Genomic DNA, 20136 nt, shown 5'->3' on the forward strand with positions numbered 1-20136 from the left:
CTCCACAATTTACACAGACATTTCTTCTATGTCCTAGGTGCGCTGCTACACAAGCAGCCTGTGTTTAAAAGGAGGCTACCTTGCCTCCCTGCTCCCAGCAAACACTCCTTTGGTTTGACTTTTACTTGAACAAGTTAAAACACCTGCAAGGTACATCTGAACTATCTACTGAACCAGAAGCAAAAAGTAAAAAAGACACATAATAAAACCCCACCGAATTTTAATGTACTAAAGAAATGATGCACCAATTACCTCTGAAAGTGATGCATCAACCTTGGAAGGCACTTTGAGATCCAGCCATGGCTGATAGTTTTCCAGAAGCAAAGTAGGTCTGTAGGAGAGTATGGAGAAGTTTATGTAACAATATGCAATTGAAAGTGTCCTACTGTGATGTGTAAAATGGCAGCAGTACTAAGCTTTCCAGTGCCACAGATGGAATTTACCTGTGCCTCTTGCATTTGACATTGCCACATACAGCACAACTGTGACCATGGGGAAACAGCTCCGGCAATTCCAACTGCTAAGAGATTTGGACAAGTTTACATTCTCCAAAATGATGACTCTGTTAATATACTGACACATTTGTGAATTTCATTTTAGAGCACGCTATTACACTGAAATGAATAAAGACAAACTTGTTCTTCCAGCAGGAAAACAAGATAACAACACATAATATAAGAAACAACTGAGCGAAACGAAAAATCGTTTCTGCTAAAACAAAGTGCAAGGACACAGATACCCTTTCACATCTCCACTCATCTCCCCATGCATTAATCAGTCTAATAAACAGACCAGCTGGTTTCTCTGCCATACTCACACCCCTGAACTGTTTCAACTATACTTTCTTAGTCCTGTGAAATTCTACGTTGAACTGTTTTAAGTTAGAAAAGAGCAATTTGCTTTGGGAATATTTTTTTTTCTCTTTGAAATGCAGTACTGCTTAGAGAATTTTCATTACAGTGAACAAAGACTCAGCACTGGCCTGTCAAAAGAAGGGCACCTTTAGGAAAGAAAAAGCCCCACTAAAGGAGCAAACAACATCCTTTCTCCACTGCCTGCTACTCAAATGCTCAAAATGTACAATGAGGGAAGCGGGAAGCAGCATCCATGGACTCTCCAACAACCGGCCTTGCAGCTATACGTGGATTTGATGGGACTATGCAGAAACACATGAACAATCCAAAGTCCTAATCATCCTCTATTTGTCACAAAACACCTACCAGTAGGAGTGTACGAGCTGTACTGACATACAGTACTTCTGAAAGCAGCTAGGATTAGACAAGAATTGCTACTTCATATAAATTCGTATCATATTTAAAGAAAGCACACGACTCTTCACAGACATATTTACCTTAGGTTTATATTTTATTGTGAACAGAATATTAGGCAGGAGGGAGTCCGGTCCCAAGGAACAGTAGAAGGTGACGACCCCAGCCACGAACGACCAGAAGATCATCAGAACGTGAAGATACCTTACAGACACACAGGAAGGAAGAGCCGCTGCGTGAGAAGGCGCAGCGCCGCCCGCACCCGGCTCCCCCGCCCGCCCGGTTACCGGTTGAGGAGGAGGGTGGCGGTGCCCAGCCCCAGGAGGAGGCAGCAGGAGAGCGGGTACTGCCGGCAGGTCTCCCGCAGCCCCTCGGCGCCCCGCAGCCGCCGCAGCAGCCTCCGCGCTGCCGCCCGCACCCCGCCCATGGCGGCCGCTGCCCGCGCCGGCCGGGCCGGGAGGCGGGGCCGCTTCCGCTGCCGGCGCCCGCTGATGGCGGCACCGGGACGGGCTCGCGTCAGAGGCCGCCGGGGCGGGGAGAGGCGGCGGGGGCGGAGCGGCTGCCTGCGGGCCGATCCGCGGGAGCGCCCCGGGAAGAGCGTCCCTGCAGCCCCGCGGTGGCATTTGCAGCTGTGCTGTGTCACGTAGCGTGCTGAGCACTCTAAATAGAAGGTCGCTGATGACAGCAAGCTTACCTAGTTATAAATACTTGAGTTCTGGACAACAAGGGGTTCCCAGCGCCAAGCGGCAACGAAGTGCTACGTCTGATTAAATGCTCTATATTTAGATGATGACTGAACTAAATCATTCAGTGACTGGGACACTAAAACCCTATAAACACCGCTCAAAGCTTCGTAATTGGCTGTAAAGAAAAGGAACAGGGTAGGAAATGTAATAAAACCCCATCTTAACATCAGTAAGTATAGAAGAGTAAGACATTGAAAAGAGGAATTCTGGAATGTAGTTTATTGGTAACGAGAATTTAAAGCCAACTTGACACGAATAACACCTTCAGTTACACTAAGCCACGAGCTTTTAAACCACTAAGTGCTTTTAGCAGCTCTGTAGTTACTCAGTCTTAACGAAACTCAAGGCTCTGTTAGTAAGGCACTGCTGGTTATGGGGGTATCAGTTCAATGCGCAAAATGAAACAACTTCTGGGAGTTCGTACCGATGATGGGGCTTCTAAGTGGCAAGTATGAAAGAGACCCGCTCAGGGAGAGGTGCCCGCTTTTAGCTGTTTTGAGAAGTTGCTGTTGCCTTGTATGTCCATTTGCACGAGCCCCACGCAGGCACATTGGGCACGCTGAGTAAGTGAGGACACATGAAATACTGAAACACATCCGTTCAGATGAGCCGTCTTTACAAATGTTCACTGAGATCCCTGCAACTACGCTGTTAAGAAAATATTGGTATTTGGAGGGTGAGTCAGCATCTAGAAATTGAAATCAGAAGACAGCTTTCAGAATCTTTGCTCGGATGCTTTGTCAGTTTATGCAACATTTCCCTTGACCTCTCCAGTAGGTGAAACGCTGCAGTTCCACTTCAGTATGTTGACCTTTCTCAGAGTGCTTGGCAAAGGCCCAGGGTCAGATTGAATTTCTGTAAGAGTCTCTGCACAGTATTATTTCATGTCAGTCTACGTTTTCTAGTAGAAAAAACCAAGGTGCATTCACACAGCAAATCTCCATACAGCCTATTCAGAGGAAATCAATTTTCCTAAGATGCTTTTTTTTTAATCAGTTTACTTCATCCACAGATTTACTGCTTGTGATTTTTAGTTACTTACCTTGCAATTCTTTTAATAAGGAATAACTTCTAAAAATCTGTAATTCTTACAATATTTAATGAAGATGCCACAGCATCGCATACCTGTAACACAGGAAGTGACTTGCACAGCAAACCAGCAGAACCTTAAATCAAACTTCTGCTTCCATTTGCATTCTCTACTTCAGGTGAAGTTTCTTAAATTTATAGTTTCATTGTTCAGAATTGTGTTTATTTACAGTAAAATTGCCACATTCACGTCTGGCACTAATTGTACTTCATTATCTGAGAAGCTGTGCAATTTCCTTCAGTTCACAGACCTTACATCTGCTGGGCAGACACAACAAACTGCTTTAGCCCATCCTGCTCTGCTGGAGACAGCAGTGTTGGCACTGCCCATCACCCTCTGTCACTATGGCCCCTAGATTGTTCTGGTACACTGAAAGACTCAGCTGACGTTTGTTTTTCAACAAAATAAAACTACAGAAGAACAAAAGGGAACTACTGACAACATCGAGCTTTTAAAAATTCTTTGAGAAATAAGAACTTTATCCATTCCCTGGAAACAGCAAGTCTTTCTCTCTTCACATAAATTCTTAGGAAGATTCTGTGGTCAACTGGAGAAGTGCCAGGGAAAAGCATGCATCTGGAGATGGGCTCTGAAGTAATGTGGCCAGGACTGGATTATTCTGGAAAGATAGATTTTATTTTAGTATTTAAAATGTAAAATGATCTTTCACTGATCATACAAATCATCTTGTGGAGCCAATTCTCCCTGGTTTGGGGTATGTTTTCCTTGATGGCAGAAGCTTGCCTATTCTAGCATTTAAGAAGTATATCAGAGCAGATTTTCAAAAACTTGAAACATAAAACTACAATTCTTGGCTAAGTAGCATCAGTTATAAGGCTGAGATTGTATTTACCAAAGTGGTGGTTTTTTCACCTTAAAAAATGCCTTTTTAAAATAAGCCAGACAGTGAAATGTAATATACAGATTCTTACCAGTTAATTGCATTTAATTTACTCTGCAAGTCTGCTTTTGCTCTTTTCAAGGCCTTTCATAGTTCTCTCTTTCAAGGATACAGTTGTCAAGGCTAATTTACAATATCTAATCCTTCATATTTACCCAACAAGGAATTAATTTGCCTTCGTAATTATTCATCACAAGTCCCTGTTCACTTTGTGGGTCCTTTCCAAGAAGTTTAAATAGAAGGCTTCATATTAACCTTTAACTAAAGCATTTAGCAGAAAACTCTAGAGAACAGTAATTTTTAATATTCAGTAAATAGCTAAGCTTAAGTAAAGAAGTGAAACTGAAGTTGGCCAGTCAGATCCCAGGAAAGGTAAGCATTAGTAGGCTGTTTGCACTTGACTTTTTCAAATTCAAAACTGAAAGGGCATCCACCAACAGTTACTCATTTCCACCTGAGATGATCCAGGTGTATGCAACAAATGTAAGGTGAAAACTGCCCTTTAGTAGTACTTTTTGGCCTTTAAAGGAACACTGAAACTTCAGTTTCACTCTCAGGGGAGAGTGAAAGCTGACCATTTGCTGCACATTTCTGGTTTGGGTAGAATAATTATTAGCACTTTGATGAGCAAAATTAGCTTTACTGTTATATTCATTTGCCTGTTAATGAGTTAGTAGACTGTTCATAGTCAAGATTTATGGCATTTGGGAGTCATCTCCCTGTACCACCCACAGAGACCCATGCTTGCCAGCTGTATGAAAACGTGCTGCCTGTAGTTGTAGGGTCTTGTATTTGCTTCCTGGATCACATGCTGACCCTCACTGTGACCAGATTAAAGCAAACTGGATGAGACAGTGATAGTCTGGGCCCAGAAATACCTGCTCAATACAGCAACAGGGGCTTTGGGTTCCTGGATAAAATCCCTCTCAAGTTTTCTTCTAGAAGAATGGGGGAGTTCAGCTGCTGCAGTAAGGAGCAAAATGGCAGGTGGAAGGGAGAAATGGGTTAAGAAAAGATGTGCCAAACACTTTGTAAAAGATCACTGGTCTCCGCACTTGCAGGGAATGACACAGACTTAGAAGTTGTGTTGTTTGTTTAGAAGCAGATTTAGAAGTCAACTGAAGTTTAAGGGGAAAGGGTAAGAGGTTTCAATTGTAACACACCACTCAAAATTAATCTTTTTTTAAAAAGAGACTGTAAAATACAGTTCTGTTAGAAAACCTGAAAATACCTACTAGGCTGTGTTTAAGACTAAAAATACCAGGCAGAATAAAGACTTGCAGGACAAAAAAAGAAAAACAAGGAGACTGTTCCAATACAGAAATTCAAGTAAAAGGCCCCACTTCAAGTGGAGTTTCCAAAGGGTCAGTTTAGTATCCCCAACAGGAACAATGCTCAGCAAACCACAAGGGTGCTGAGGAGCACAGAGTGTGTTAGAATTTCACTGGGACAAGGTCCATTTGGGAAGAAGAAAAAAAAACAAAACAAAAAGCAGGCAATGTACCAGAGTCAGTTTTGCCTTGAAGAACTTGAAACTCTCAAGGAGAAAGTAAAAAGATTCGGAGACAGACTGGTGTATAGAGAGCTTTTTCAAATTGTTAACATGGAGTTTTCTGAGAAAATTCTTTCACAGACAAGACACTGGAGGGAATTTAGATATTAGAGATGAAAATAACTTGTTCGGTAATAAACTACTATTTATGGGACACTAAAGGAAAAGAAAATAGGGCAGAAAGTTGCAAGGTGGGTATAGAAGGTGACTATAAGACAGTAAGAAACAGAGGCCTGCAGGAATATATGTAAAGAGAGGAACTAAATGTATACAGAAGACACTGGAAAAACACTTAAATTATATTATGATTTGTGGCAACATTTAACAAAGCTGTAGTCCATAGAAATTTTATCTAGATTCACCTGAGCAAAAAACAACAAGGTTTCTGGATATACACCTGTAGTATTAAGTGAGGTAGGTCAATGGGTCATATGTGCAAAGGAAAGATCTGGAAAACCTAATTCCTTTGAACAACCTAGTCTGATCAGGGAGGAATGAGGGAATGTCAAGATGGATGTTGGAATTTGTAAGAAAAAGTTTGTGAAAGAACTAAGGAGCTGTACTCATGCAAACAGTTAAAACAATGCCATAGCACATACTTAAGAGCTCCGTTGAAATGAAAATTAAGCTGTTGACTTACTATGGAGATAAAGAAAGCCTTGCCCTGGATACACACTGTGAAAATAACTATGTCAGGTCCTGAAGGGAATTCTGGCTGACCAGCCTTGGTCGGTGGGGAAAATTTTCAAGTAGGGAGTTTGAGGATGAACTTGAGCCAGGATCCCTTGTTTCAGCTGAATTAAGAAGTGTCAAGATAATCCTTGTGAGATGACATGTGTTTCTGTTAATTCATTGCAAACTGTTGCAGCACCTATGCCTCAGAACTATGCTGAGACCTGAAGAATTTAAAGCTAGTTAAGTTTTTCATCATAGATGCACACTGGGCTCATGGAACAACTGTGTTGGATCAGCAAAAGTTCAGCTGGGTAAGCATCCTGTTTGTGATGATGGCCATCAGGAGTTACACACCTAGGAAGAAGTTGTGAAAGCATGGCAAGAATATAATAGCAAGTTCCTGAACATTCTTTTACTCTGATTCATAATCTTGGGGATATCCTGAGAAAGAATTTATTTCCTAAGTTTCGAGTTGCTTTTAAAGAACCAGAAACTTTAACATCCATAAAAATCATGCAAGGAGTTCCACCACTTGCACTTGTGTGAGTGAAGATACAGCTCTCCACACATTCACATGTTTACTAGATATGGTGAAAAATCATTCCCTACTCAGCATGCTCGCTGCTTATCATTTTTACCAAAATACTTTGGTCACCTGAGAAAACTGTCTTTTCCAAAATTAAGATTCCTGCTCCGGTGACTTGTCCTTCACGAACAAGTACAGGTACAGAGCACTTTCGTACCTTTTATCATCTTTGTTGTTCTCCCTCTCCTTTTCCAATTTTATTATCTCCTCTGTTGTGTAGCAGTGAGTAGGGACAGGCTGCAACATGGGGGAACAAAGCTGTTAACAAAACAGCATTCAAAATTATTTTTATTAGAACTAGTGCCTTCTTAAATGGTTTCATTTTTTTGCCCTGCCTCAGAGTATTTTAACATTTTTGCCTATAAATATTTATGATCCTTTTTCCTCATTTAGATATAACTCTCATTTTTGATGGATTCATTTTTTCCACCTTAAAAGAAAAACACTGAAAAAAATCCCAACCTAAAGCCTTCACATACTCAGGCAATTCTAAGCAACAGGCAGAAGTCGTTAAAAGTGGAAAAAAGACTAACTACATGTTGCTGTTGCAAGGTAGTTTGTATCCAAGAAAGCTTTCTGTGGATACTTAACATGACCACGTAAACCCAGACTTGGTGATGAGATCTGCGAGATCGGGCTTCTTTTGATGACTGGTGAGCTGGTATCCTGGAGCCCATTGCTTTTAGCTTCTGTGGACACAGCAGTAAATGCCTTGAGTGTTTTTGTCAGGTCAGAATTCCACAGAGATATTTTTAGTTCAAGCAACCAGTTTCTCCGAGAACATGAAGTATGTAAAAGCAGCACAGGGTAAAAGTTAAACAACATTGATTGTCACCTTGAAAAAGTTAGTTGTACTTAAGTCTTTCATCAGATACCTCATGGGAACTGTACAGAACCAGTTGTATAACCAGGATATTGATTTGTTTACCATTTGTTGACTGAGGATGTATGGAATCAATCTGACATTCTCTTCCTTTTAAATGATGTCTAGGAAAAACGGAAGTATTTGCAGAATGGTTAAAGAGAACATAACATAAATGTTGTATTTCCCTAGCAAGAATACTGAATATATGACAATAGCAAAAAAAAATCTGATTCTGTGCAAAAGGCAGAATGCACAAGGTGATACTACAAGAACACCTGGACAGAGGGCTGTTCCTTGTATGTAAGGGTGAGTCTTAAGGCTTTTTGAAAACAGCTTTTTGGAGCACATGGGCATCTTGCCCATGTCTTACATATTTTGTAGTATAACTGGAGCACATAGCTCCATGGTGGAGCTCCACTCTGAGAGGAATATTATTGTTTTAATGAGAGTTTAAGAAGTGGATCTCAGTACCATGCTCTCTGCAAGGCTTGGCTTCCTTACAGCTCATGACTGATCAATCCTTACAGCTCATAGCTGATCAATGCTATCTATCAAACAGTTGCCCAAGTTCCTGGAGGTATGCCAAACTGGTTTTGCCATCCAAAATGGTGGTATATCTGATAGAAAAAAAGCAATCTATTTTTATATAGCACTTCACCTCTAGCACTGGCATTAATGGTGCTTCTGCAGAAGCAGACAGCCCCTCTATCAGTGGACACACCTTGGCAGGACAGAATGCCACAGTCCCTCTCCCAGAGTGGCAAGGAACAGCTACTTGTGATTCCTCCAGATGTTCTGCCAATGTTGTTCCTGGTGCACACTTGGCACCTGCACAGTGAGTTTCCCTAAAGTGTCCTTTCCCAAAGGGAAAAGGGACATGCTGAGGGAGAGTGCATGCTGAGGCAAGGGAAGAGGACTTTGAGATGTTTGCAAAAGGCACAAAATGTGAAATCAAGAAGCAAGGACTATTTGGAAGACTTTGGCGAATACTGCAAAATTCCATTAAAGTTTTGATTTGCTTTTTATTTTCTGTTTAAGTAACTAGCATTCTAGCTAGGAAAGGATTGGAGCTAGTAAGGTCTGATACCATGCAGGGAATTATTACCACTCAGCGTTTTTCTGAAACTCAAATTTATTTCTGATTTGTGACCGAATTACTTGCTACTATATAAGCTACCTGGCTTATCTTTGTACAAAAGAATGACAAAAGAAACTGCTTAAAACACCAGGCAGTAAGTTTCTGCTCTTTCACAGATACCTATTTTAAAGTATGTATTAATTGGGGCATTCTAATATGAAAATCAGTTTACTATCCTTTCTTATCAAGCTTTAAGGAATAACACTTTCTTCCCCCCCCTTAAGAAGCTGTGAATCTTCCAGTCCAGTCTCAGGTTTGGATGGTCTCTATACGTCCAGTTTGTAATATATTCACCACCACAGAAATTGCAAGTGAAGACCAAGGTCTTTGGAATTTCAACAGATGCATTAGCATAGCTCCTAACGCAACACAAGAACTTGGATGCTGTAGATAGACCTCAAATTGGGGTCACTGCAGTTCAGATGCAAGAGGGAAGGTTTTTTTCCCTGGAGAAAGTAGATTTTGCTTCAGAAGGTAATCAAAACAGAGAAAGGATTGTGTAATATCATCCAGATTCCTAGCAGACCGCATACTGAAGAGGAGTAGAAAATTCTCCACTGATCACTATTCAGCTTAGATGCGGTAAATGGTACATTAAGTACTAAGCTGTAACCATAGAGTGGTGTTTTGTCTACATCCAGTGTGTTTCTGGGATAGATTATGGTCAAGAAACTTGGAAGTATCAGCCAGTCTCAAATTCTGAAAAGCCCATGTATCTGGTGTGTTCCTGGACCACTGTCCAGCTGTGTGCTCCCCTCTCCATTTTCTCCTTCAGCTGTTTGTTAGGTCTGGAGAAGTCGAGCTACCTATGCAGTAATGACTCACTCTCCTTCCCCGTAGCCCAAGGGCAAAAACAAAGGAGAAACGACCAAACTGACATCATGTATTATCTGGAGGAGCACCCTTGGCAGTAAGGAGACATGAATTTAGTACACTTAGTCCAAGGTGTCTTAGTTCAAAGCCACCCACCTGAGTTTCACCAAGAACTCAGAACATGCACCTATCTCCATAAGCTCCTCATTCCACATGACTTCTACCTTCAGGTACGTTCCTTTCTCCCTCAGTCTATTTAGAGATGCTGCTCACCATGCTCATGCCTGCAGAGAAAATGACTTTTCCTGACAAAAGCTGTTTATGAAAACAAATCCTTCTGTGTATTCTGAGCACTAATGGACAACATACAAAGATTTATCCTCTTTTAACTCAGGAAGTAGAGACCATGCTGGCAAACTAAAACTTCCAAGCGTATTCTACCATACCACATTCCTTCTTCAGCCTCCTCCTACCTTCTGATCTGATACAGGCCTTTATATTTGATAGGTTTAGAAAAAAATTCCTTTTGTTCACTAAGGAAGTGTAATTTCTTGAACTAAGACATGTAGCGTAGACTCGAAGAAACAGAACATCTTCAAATGAAGTTCAGCAACCTTCATACTGGTTCCTAAGTCTTCATCTCTTGGGGTCCCAGATGTCTGCTTCCAGGCACAACTGTTAATTTTAAGCACTTTTATTTCTGAGCAACAACCACCTTCAGTGTCGAATACGCCTATTTGGGTTCCCTGCACTACCATGTCTTTAATGAAGTCCTGGCCTAGTCCCATGAAACGATCAGCCACTTCTCCCTCACAGGATGCTGGGCTTGTATCACACTTTTCCACAAATGTGACTCTGTACAAGGCGCTGGCGTACTTGGGAGTTCTTTGGGCCCATCCTGAACTTGAACTCTGCAAAGAGGCTGCTGGATTGGCATTGATTCACCCCAGCTTTACAAGTGTTAACACCTATTCTCACTTTGTGCCCTGCACTGAGACATTCAGATGAAGACTTTACATGCAAACTTTGCTAGGAACTTGGCATTCCTTCAAGCATCACTCAATTATGAGGCATCATCAGGTCTTATTAAAAAAGTTTGTCTCAACTACCCTACTTTTACCCACCCTCTAAGGGATTATTAAGAGCAGTGAGTGGCAAATATATTATACCATTAAAAGGACATGGAAGAACTCCTCACCTGCGTGGGCAAAGAAAAGGTCTACTTTTGGAACATGTATCAGATAGTCAAGGTTGGCTCTTACTTCCCTGGAGACAAGATCATCAGTTCATCACTTCCAAACAGCGATTTTATAAATACCAGCTCTAGGACATCAGTCGCTTCTCTGAACAGGACATTTGAAATAGCAGCATTACACATAGTAACAGGGGGGTTTTCTTCCACAAATTTGTATTTTGCTGTGTTTAAAACCTCCTCCCTTACAGAGATACAATTTTCTTCTGAAATGTGTATCAAGATAAAGTGGCCCTGATGACTATGACAGCCAGGACAGGATATTCTTACCTTCTGTCATACAATCCAAAGAGCCCTGCCTGCTTTTGACCTGATGTTTCCATCTGGCCAAGAATCCATCACCTGACATTCCCCTCTCATCATGCTGTGGCTGCTAGATGGTGCCTGGCTGAAGAGTGTACCTACCTTTCACAGGAAAAGGACAGACAGGTTAGAGACAGGGGAGATTCTACAAAGCTGTAACACAGCTAAATGAAGTTGTTCTATGCCATGGTTTGCCAGGTTATTTCCCTATTTTTTCTTTAATCCTGTATTAGAAAGTTGCCAATACTGTAGTTCAGGCAGATTTGATGGCTCTGTTTTGCCCACAGGGAGATGACTTCTTTTTCAAACTGTTTAATTTCTTTTCTCAGGGAGCAAATAATATGCTTTGTTAAGAGCTGGGGAGTGTTTGTGATGTGATCACTCCTATGTCAACCGGCTAAATACAAGACATTTGTACTCCTCTGAGGAAGAATTCCCTGGTCATCAACATTGATTTAGAAAGAACAGAGGTATTTACAGAAGACCCTGCAAGTTTTCCTTTTCACAGAGACACTTTTTGCCCTTCCAAATGTCTTAGTCAAGACATGTTTGTTCTTTCTTAATGTGAACATTAACCATAATTTTAGTTCAATTGTGAAATCTGAGATCTCTCTACATTATTTTTACCATGTGATGGAAAGGCAGAAGTTCCAAGATTACCACATTAATCTCACGTGCCCCATATCTAAGAATTCCAACGCCTATGACCTATTTAGCTTGCATGCCCTTACAAAGTGGTGAACATTGTCCTCTTCCTAAACATGTTTGAGAGTCACGGGATAGGGGTGTGTGTGTGGGGGGGGTGTTTGTGTTTTGGTTCTTGTGGGTTGGTTTTGGCTCCACCCACCCACCCCTCCAGCAGTATACACATTTCTGCTATCTGCAAGTATTCTTAGATTGGCCTTGCAATTAAACACGTTCAGTCTTTCTCCACAGAGTTAAAAAACTATCTTGATTCTAAAATACAAGCCTTGATTACTGGGCTTTAACTACACCCAGCCATCTGAACTTGAAACCAGAATTGCTAAGTTATTCTATCTTTAACTGCATAAAGAATTCAAATCTTACATGTTTTAGTCTTCATGTAATAAAAAGATTGCTTCACAAGGATTTAGAAACTTGTAATACACACTATGCATGCTTGTCTCTTGCTCTTCCAGAGACTACAAAAAAGGGAGTTGATCATCATCTACCTACAGCTGTACTTGCTATTATCGTAGTTGTTCTTTACTAGCCTCACAGTAAAACTATGGAAGCATTTTAGCACACTTCAATACCAATTATCTGCTTTAGCCCAGGCCATCACTGAAAGTAGTTTGTGGCAACCTTGTTGAGATGTTACCACTACCTGATATATGTCAACGCTATCTGTACCTGCATGGCGAGTACACCTCCATGCATTGCAAGTGCAGTACACACTGGCAGCCTTCACCTGCCATAAAGCTTAGTTAGCAAGGCTTTTTCACTATTCATCTGTATACTCTTCTTTACTCATTTCTCAATGAAAGCAGTACTATTCAGAAATGTTACACGTGAGGCAATAAACTGTGAACCTTTAGATACTGCCATTAAGAAAACAAAACCCTTTACTTTCTAGTAGAAACCTGTACTGATTTTAACAGTTAACCTAAGAAAAGACCGACTAGCTCAAATTAACAACTACTAGGGTCTAAGACTTACTGATCAGTTCATGACATATGAATATTAAGATCATTTTCTTGGATAGAAACATGGCCACATGAATGGCTTAGAACAAAAACCAAACTTCAGGTTAGTGTAACATTAAGCAAAAATGCAAACTGCCATTTATTATACCATTCCCACTGTAAGGTCACTTCTATGCAAACCCAAGTTGCAAACACCATACTAAATCCAATGGATTTAAGACCTTACATGTCCTTAACTGGAAGATCGATCTCACTGGAGTTAATCCCATAATGAGTTTTTCTCCTGAGAGTTTGTTTTAGTATTACAAGAACACAGTGGAGCAAGGCACTGCTAATGCTTGAAGCCACCTAAACCTTGTTGTACTGCCACATCTTCCAATGAGAGAAGTTATGACCACCTGTCCCTTTATATCCAGGCCTTGTCTTCTTTTAGCATGAAACCCACATCGTATTTCTTCATCTGCAAATTCTGACAGATTTTAACAACATATATGCCGGTTTTCTTCAAAGTAGCTTTTAAGCATCTCACTAATTCAAAAGCAAGTGTAAATGATTGCACTTCTGTAACTGTAGATAACATAAATACAGGACAGTTTCACTAGACTAACACAGTTACACACTGGTCACTTCCTGGTGAAAGAAACATCAGTGATTGTCACTGAAGGTTTGTCTTCTGCTAGAACTATCAAACACACATACAAAACTCAAATTCTGTTTAGAATTGTGGATTGGAAACAGGTTGGCTTGTCAGAACAACTATTTGTACTAGAAGAAAAAACATTTCATTGCAATACCCAAAGGAAGCCTTTGACCACAATCTGAAACAGGAGCAGTCCTTTAATAGCCACTTCGGCTGTCCAGATGCAGGGACTAGGTATTTTTATCTGTCATCTCAAATACTGTAATGTTAAAATCACCTTCAAATTGTAATACACATCTGCATAATGAAAAGATTACTTAAAATTTATTTTATACTAGTTCTCACCGGTGTTTTGTAATACAGCTTCATTCTTAAGTATGCTGACACTGCTTCTTAAGAAAAGCCTTGATTTACTAATAGGACATCTATAAATTATCTTAGTTAAATTCTCAAGGAGGAAGCTTTTTAATTCCAAATTCATTACACTTCGCAACATGGTTTTTAAATAACCATTTTGAGTGACAGAATTAGGTACATTCCTCATCCCACTAAAGAAAAAAAAAATCTGAAAACTGTTACTTTAGATGGCAGAACAATACTGAAAGCACGACACTTGGAACCAGCAACTCAGGATCTGATACATCCCATTTGTGGCTTTCAATAGATGACTTGTGTTCATGTAAAATCCCTTAAACTACTATGACTACTAACCCATTAGTGTAAAAATCGATATTGAATTATCTATGAAGGATTTAAGACATTTTTAGATCTGAAGTATTTAACGTTAAACACTGTCAGGCTACACTCAACATTCACTTGGCATTGAAGTGGACACATTAAGGGTTAAAATGCACAACCTGGGTTAATCACTGCAGATAAGGAATCAATTTAACAGTCTACTGAAGTTGGATTTTGGGTACTGCAAGTCATTTAAGTATTAGAAAGTCTATTTTTACTTACCATTATCTTCTGTGCAGTCAAATGGCATAGACTATTCTGCTGGCTGTGCAGCAAAACTAAGAGTGCATTTCATAACTTCCTTAGTGCAAAGAAAGCAAGCAGTAAGATTCCATGTGTTTTCTACACGTTAGTGACCAAAGCAAGTACACTGTCACACTAACTGTGCAGAGATATGGAACTGTCACCATTAATCAGCCAAATGAATTATTCTCAGACTACCAGGAATTAGACTTTTGACACTCCAAGTTTTACCTAAATGACTGAATGTAAGTGCCAGCTTTGGAGTAGACACCAAACTTCATGAACAATTTATCTGAACTGAAACGTATTTTGTGATTCAAACTTTAAATATTCAAGCTGCATTAAAGTACTTATTACCTACATGTTATGACTATGATTTTTAGACTTCATGGATGCTTTTATTTTTCTACTTTTTTTTTAAAGAAAGGATCTATCAGGTACCTGGAAGCCTGGCCATCTAAAGCAGCTTTCACGAAGACAGCTTTAAATAAACCACATAACCCAATGTTGCCAGATGAGTTCAGCTGTGCAGCATCTGCTCAGGAGCTGGCCATTTAAAAATACATGTTTTGTAGAAAAAACCAGTAACCAGTTCTATATTGGCAATAAAAAGGTATAATTACATGAGACAATCACCCCTCTCCAAATTGCCAGTAAACCAACAAGTTAGTCCTAGTGGTACTTTTCAACAAATCTCTTTTGTAACAATCAAGGCAAAGGGGCACCAAAACAGTCACTCTTTAATCCCATGGATTTTTTAACATAAGTAAATATACACTTGCAAACTGTGACCAGATGACTGTGAAAATCAGTCTCTTGGAAAGATTTTAACATCAGAGCTTCTAGGAAGCACTGTTTATTTGTACTAGATGGCTGTCAAGTGACAGTAACTTATTCCATCTCCCTCCACTACCTGTATTAAGGATCAAGGAATCTTCAGCCCAACTTCTCCTGTTGTCACATCCCATTTTCATCTGACAGAGCAAATGGCAAAGCACAATCTGGTGTTTCCTATGCCCAACTAATTCAATTAGTTAGCCCTAGACAAGAGATGTCATGTGCTGGTGCTGGAGTTAATTCAGCAAGACACTCCATAAAGACAGACTTTTATGTCCATTAAGTCCATATCCATATAGTCATAAAGTTAGGAATCGTAAGCTTCAGGGCATGAACACATTCAAGCTTGCACTTTACCCATTTCAACTGTCTGAAAACTACATTGTCATTTTCACTGCCTTGTTGCCTACTCCAAAACTTACTACTTCATTTTAAACAATTAACATTTTCCACTAAATTCTCGCTAATGTGAGGGAGTAACAGTCTTTATGTTGTGCAGTGTATCAATTTAGATACACTCTTGTGAAAATGTTATGTGTATTTATGTCCATGTCACCTTTCAGTTCTATTTCTCAAAAAAAAAAAAGTCCCCCCTCACTAACATATGGAAGTACTGAAATAATTGCTGGGCTGAACAGGAAAGTTAAGCCTCTGAAGAATAATCAAAGGCACAAGGGAACAAGAAGTTGCAGCCATATATAATATTTCTATCCTGAAGTTGGGAATCCTGCCTTCAGAGGACACTACATTTATTTTAGACTATGTCATACCCCTAATCCCCAACAAGAACAGAATTATTATTCCTTATTTGAGATTTTAAGACAGTATTTACATAAGAGTTGTACAACGCAGAAATTCAGAAACTGATCTTAGTATCTTATTGTAGTAACAGCCTTCCTCCAACAGTAAAAACACAAACTTAAGTTCTGGGTCGTAACAAATCTCCTCTTTAAAAACTGGAAAGAAAAAAAAGTACAGTTGCATGTCCTATATGAAACCTTTCAAACAAAAATGAGTATTAAAACAAGAGTATAATTTAAAAAGCTGTGTATTGGAGTGTTTATAAACCAGAAGTGTTAAGCAGCAGCAGTTTCCGGTTTCTTATTAAATTCAACTAGACTTCAAATTTAGGAACACATTACAAACCAATGTGGAACTATACTACTTATGCACCTTTGCAGGTGTTTTAGTAAAGAAAGCCTCCTATGAGAATAAACAGAGGCAGCACATTATATTAAGTCAAAACTTGCCTTCAACATGCCAGAAAGAACTGTGTCACATGTTCATTTGTCACCAAAGCATCCCCTAAGGAATGCATTATTGCTGTAGAACATTTCAAGTTTACCAACACCCAAGTGCAACCAAACTGATGTTGTATATATGCACTTGCCCATTCTCACCAGTATTTCCACCTAATGGTTCTTCTTTAAACAATCAAATTTAAAGCTTTGAAAAATAACAGTTTTTTGATTTTAGGTTTTTTTTCACAACATTAACCACCACATGCAATTTAGTTTTCTGGTAATTTTTCTAAAAAACTGCACCAATATCAGAACAGTGCAAATCATATTTAATTGTAAAAGTTATAATGGCTTGAGTTCATAATTAGAGGGAACACTGTCAGGATCTTGGTATTTTGCTCATTCACCATTGCTTGCGTTTCATTAAAAATTTTCCTGTCAATTTTGCCTCTTTTTTTTTTTTTTAAATAGTCGTGCCCCATGCTTTTATCAGAGCTGAAATTAGGGATATAATCCACAATTTCAACACACATAGTGCCTTAGTTCCAGTGTTTTTATGCACTTCCATCTACTGTTACAATTCCACAAACGTATTATCCCCCGCAACATGTTTCCAGACTAAGAACTAGTCACTAGCACTTGTGATCCAACAAGTGTTTTAAGTTTTTCAGCAATGGAGAGATCTCAAGATTAAGAAATCTGAGGACTTTCCCTCTCCTACAGCCCCCAGTGTTTCATTTTATATCAAGTTCAGAATTGGTTTCCACATCTTGACAGTGTTCCTTATAAAACCGTATGACAGTAAAAGTGCCAGTAGGCATGGCAACCTCTTTGAAGGGAGCATTTAAACTCCTTGGCACTGGGAATGCCAGCACCAAGGATTACATTGAAATTCAAAATTATTCTTAAGGCTACAATTAAAAAACCCACTTTCCATAAGCCTAATTTCTCTAAATAGATTTGAAAATTCAGAAGCTAATGCAACTGTTAAGTTTTACGTTCAAATTTGAGGAAGAAATTTTCTTTTCTTTAGCAAGGGCAGTATATGAAACTCTGGTAGCAAATGTCGCTTAGGCATTGACTACTCATTTCATCATCGTTCACTTACTTTGTCTTAAAGTTCAAAACTGGCAAGGCACATTTACATATTCCAATGAATACTTGACAATTTTTTAATTACACTTTATGTCCCAGCTATCCCAGTAATTGACATACAACATACTAAAATGGTTTATTAAGATAACAAAAAAAAAAAAAAAATCAATTAATGTGAAAACATACAGGCTATTGGCAACCACTATTCTAAAAATTATGTAAATACAAGTAAACATACTGAAATGTGTGCGATTCTAAGTTTTTAACCAGAAGATCTCTGTACTAACACACATTTATATTAATGACACATAAAAAAAATAAAAACTTTATTACAAAAATAAGTTACACTCGCCTCCAGCTTACAGTATAAAACAATTTTATTTGCAGGAATGCAAAATGATTGTTTGCCATGAGCATTTTCAACATATGACATGTCTAATTTTGTTAAAATTTGCATTTACTGGGGGAACTGGTGTGTATAAAACCTTAATTAGGTATAAGCTTCAATTTTCATTGTGGTGCCTATGGGTATGTAGTATAACTGCAGTATCCCTTTGTGCAGGGGGTTAAGGGAACTCTTTATGCCAAGTCCAAAGTAAGTCATAATTTTATCTATCTTTTACCTATATGAAGCTGGACTTGGCAAGGTTCTGGTTTTATTTAGTCTTTTTTTAAGGGTGGTTCAATAGAGGATGCTTCACCACTGAACACTCACTGTCATCAAGGTGCTTTAGAAAATTAAAAACATAGCACAAATGATTGTACTCTACTCTACTCTACAGGTTATCATGATCTGCGTAAGAGAAATGGAAAGCTGATCCACATGTTTTTACAGTGATCAGCAATAAGAAATGCACTAATGAAAACATACCTTTTACCTAAAAAGCTAAACTACAGCCATATACTATTCTATGATTTATGAAAAACTTCAAAATATCCAAATGTCAGGCTTCACTGTACAGTTGTCAGTTTTAGTCTGACCTTTTATAAAGGGACACTGCAGTATTTAGTACAAGTTGCTGATGCACTTTTTTTGAACATCTGATGTCTTACAAAAGTAACATCTTGCTAAACTATTATACATCCAAATAACTACAATATCTGAAGAAGCAAGGCTGCTTTTTCAGCCACAAAATACGACAAAAGCAAGGCCTGTTATGATGGTCATGAGGAAGTCTTACAAAGCCTCTGGAACTAAAGGCAACTAAGAATGTTACATTTGGTATATTATAATCTTACCCTCATATCATATTAAACAAGCCTTGCTTTTATCTACAAAGATTTTCTATGTACAGTACAGACAGGGTATAGTTCAATCCTCTGCTACTGAGGTAGTTAACCAACCCTTTAAAAAAGGTTCTGAAAAGAACCACTATCTGGAATGCCTGACTAACCAGCTCTGATGATTACACCTGAAACTGCTGTATCTGAACACAATTCGTAAGTGATTACTAAATAGACAATCATGATTAACCTTCATGAGCAGAAATAAAATTTAAGGATACCAATGATGGTATTCATCTATACCACTGCAATAAAAATTTAAATGCAAGAATTTGTGAATACCACTTTTGGAATCCTTAACTAAGAAAACTTGGGGGAAAAATCTACTTAAAGCAGATTTTTTAAAAGAACAACTTTATTCTTTATTAAGATACCATGCTAGACGTTAAGGATTTTGTTGAACACGTTGGGGAAATAGAGTAGCTTTAGTTTAATAACTTGCACTGCAGAGAAAACTGTTAAAGAAATTCATTTCAAAGTCCAAGTATTAGTTCAAATGTCCCATATTTGAATCCATGATCTTCGCAGGAAGGTCTTTTGCAACAGAATATGCTCCTATACAGCTGAGATACTTAAGGTCGCTTGATATCCTTACCATTACTCCACTGCAAGCTTCTGGTGTAATCCCACATAGCAAGTCAGTCTTCATTGTAACAGGTCAGGACCGGCCTCGACCCCTTTTCCCTGCTAGCCAGGTAACAAAAGGAATCAATTAGATAAATCATTTTAAACTCTGGTCTGTACATTTGTTAACATAAAATCTTAGCAAAATGAATTATTTTTAAATAAAACTACTAGACAAGAACATTTTGCCTTCTGATTGCCACTAACTTTGGAATTTTACTATGGGTGTTTTACCACTTTGTAACAAACTGGTATTATTTTAAAAGTTAAGCTTTAAACCTTGTACCACCAGCTAAGGTTTTGCGCACTGAGTCACAAACAACTTTACATTATAGGAAATTGCCAGTAACAGTGATATAAAACTTGGTAGTTATAGTCATCATGAAAACATGTTGAAAATTGAATCAAGTCTAAGCATAATATGACTTGTGATCTAGTATGAATTTCAAAGACCTAACTGCTTTAGGCACAATTTTTAAAAAAGATCACAACTTTGAGGTGCAATCCTTACTTTTTTCAACTGTATTCAGAATCTAAGATAGTAGTGCCAAAATGAAGAAGAAAAAAAATACCTAAGA

General features: G+C 38.9%; 2 protein-coding genes across 8 annotated transcripts in view; both read right to left on the reverse strand.

The window, feature by feature from the left end:
• The window catches only part of SNX14 (sorting nexin 14), a 46685-nt gene extending 44952 nt beyond the window's left edge, over nt 1-1733 (reverse strand). For 2 of the 4 annotated variants that reach the window (XM_042016140.1, XM_042016137.1), the window contains exons 1-4: nt 1556-1705; nt 1352-1472; nt 444-517; nt 253-331 (exon numbers count right to left, since the gene is read on the reverse strand). In XM_042016140.1, coding sequence (XP_041872074.1) covers nt 253-331; nt 444-517; nt 1352-1472; nt 1556-1695 — 414 coding nt within the window. In that variant the 5' untranslated portion in view covers nt 1696-1705. Of the gene's footprint in view, nt 1-252; nt 332-443; nt 521-1351; nt 1473-1555 lie in introns of all 4 variants that reach the window. The other 2 variants (XM_042016139.1, XM_042016136.1) reach the window with 2 other exon arrangements.
• Nucleotides 1734-16344: 14611 nt separating this feature from the next.
• The window catches only part of LOC121658823 (synaptotagmin binding cytoplasmic RNA interacting protein), a 26626-nt gene continuing 22834 nt past the window's right edge, over nt 16345-20136 (reverse strand). For 2 of the 4 annotated variants that reach the window (XM_042016145.1, XM_042016143.1), the window contains exon 12: nt 16345-19618. In XM_042016145.1, coding sequence (XP_041872079.1) covers nt 19580-19618 — 39 coding nt within the window. In that variant the 3' untranslated portion in view covers nt 16345-19579. Of the gene's footprint in view, nt 19622-20136 lie in introns of all 4 variants that reach the window. The other 2 variants (XM_042016142.1, XM_042016144.1) reach the window with 1 other exon arrangement.

Source organism: Corvus kubaryi, unplaced genomic scaffold (assembly GCF_017639235.1).
Source record: "Corvus kubaryi isolate FWS band 111438036 unplaced genomic scaffold, C.kubaryi_AGA036_p1.0 split3-73, whole genome shotgun sequence".
Classification (NCBI taxonomy): Eukaryota; Metazoa; Chordata; class Aves; order Passeriformes; family Corvidae; genus Corvus; species Corvus kubaryi.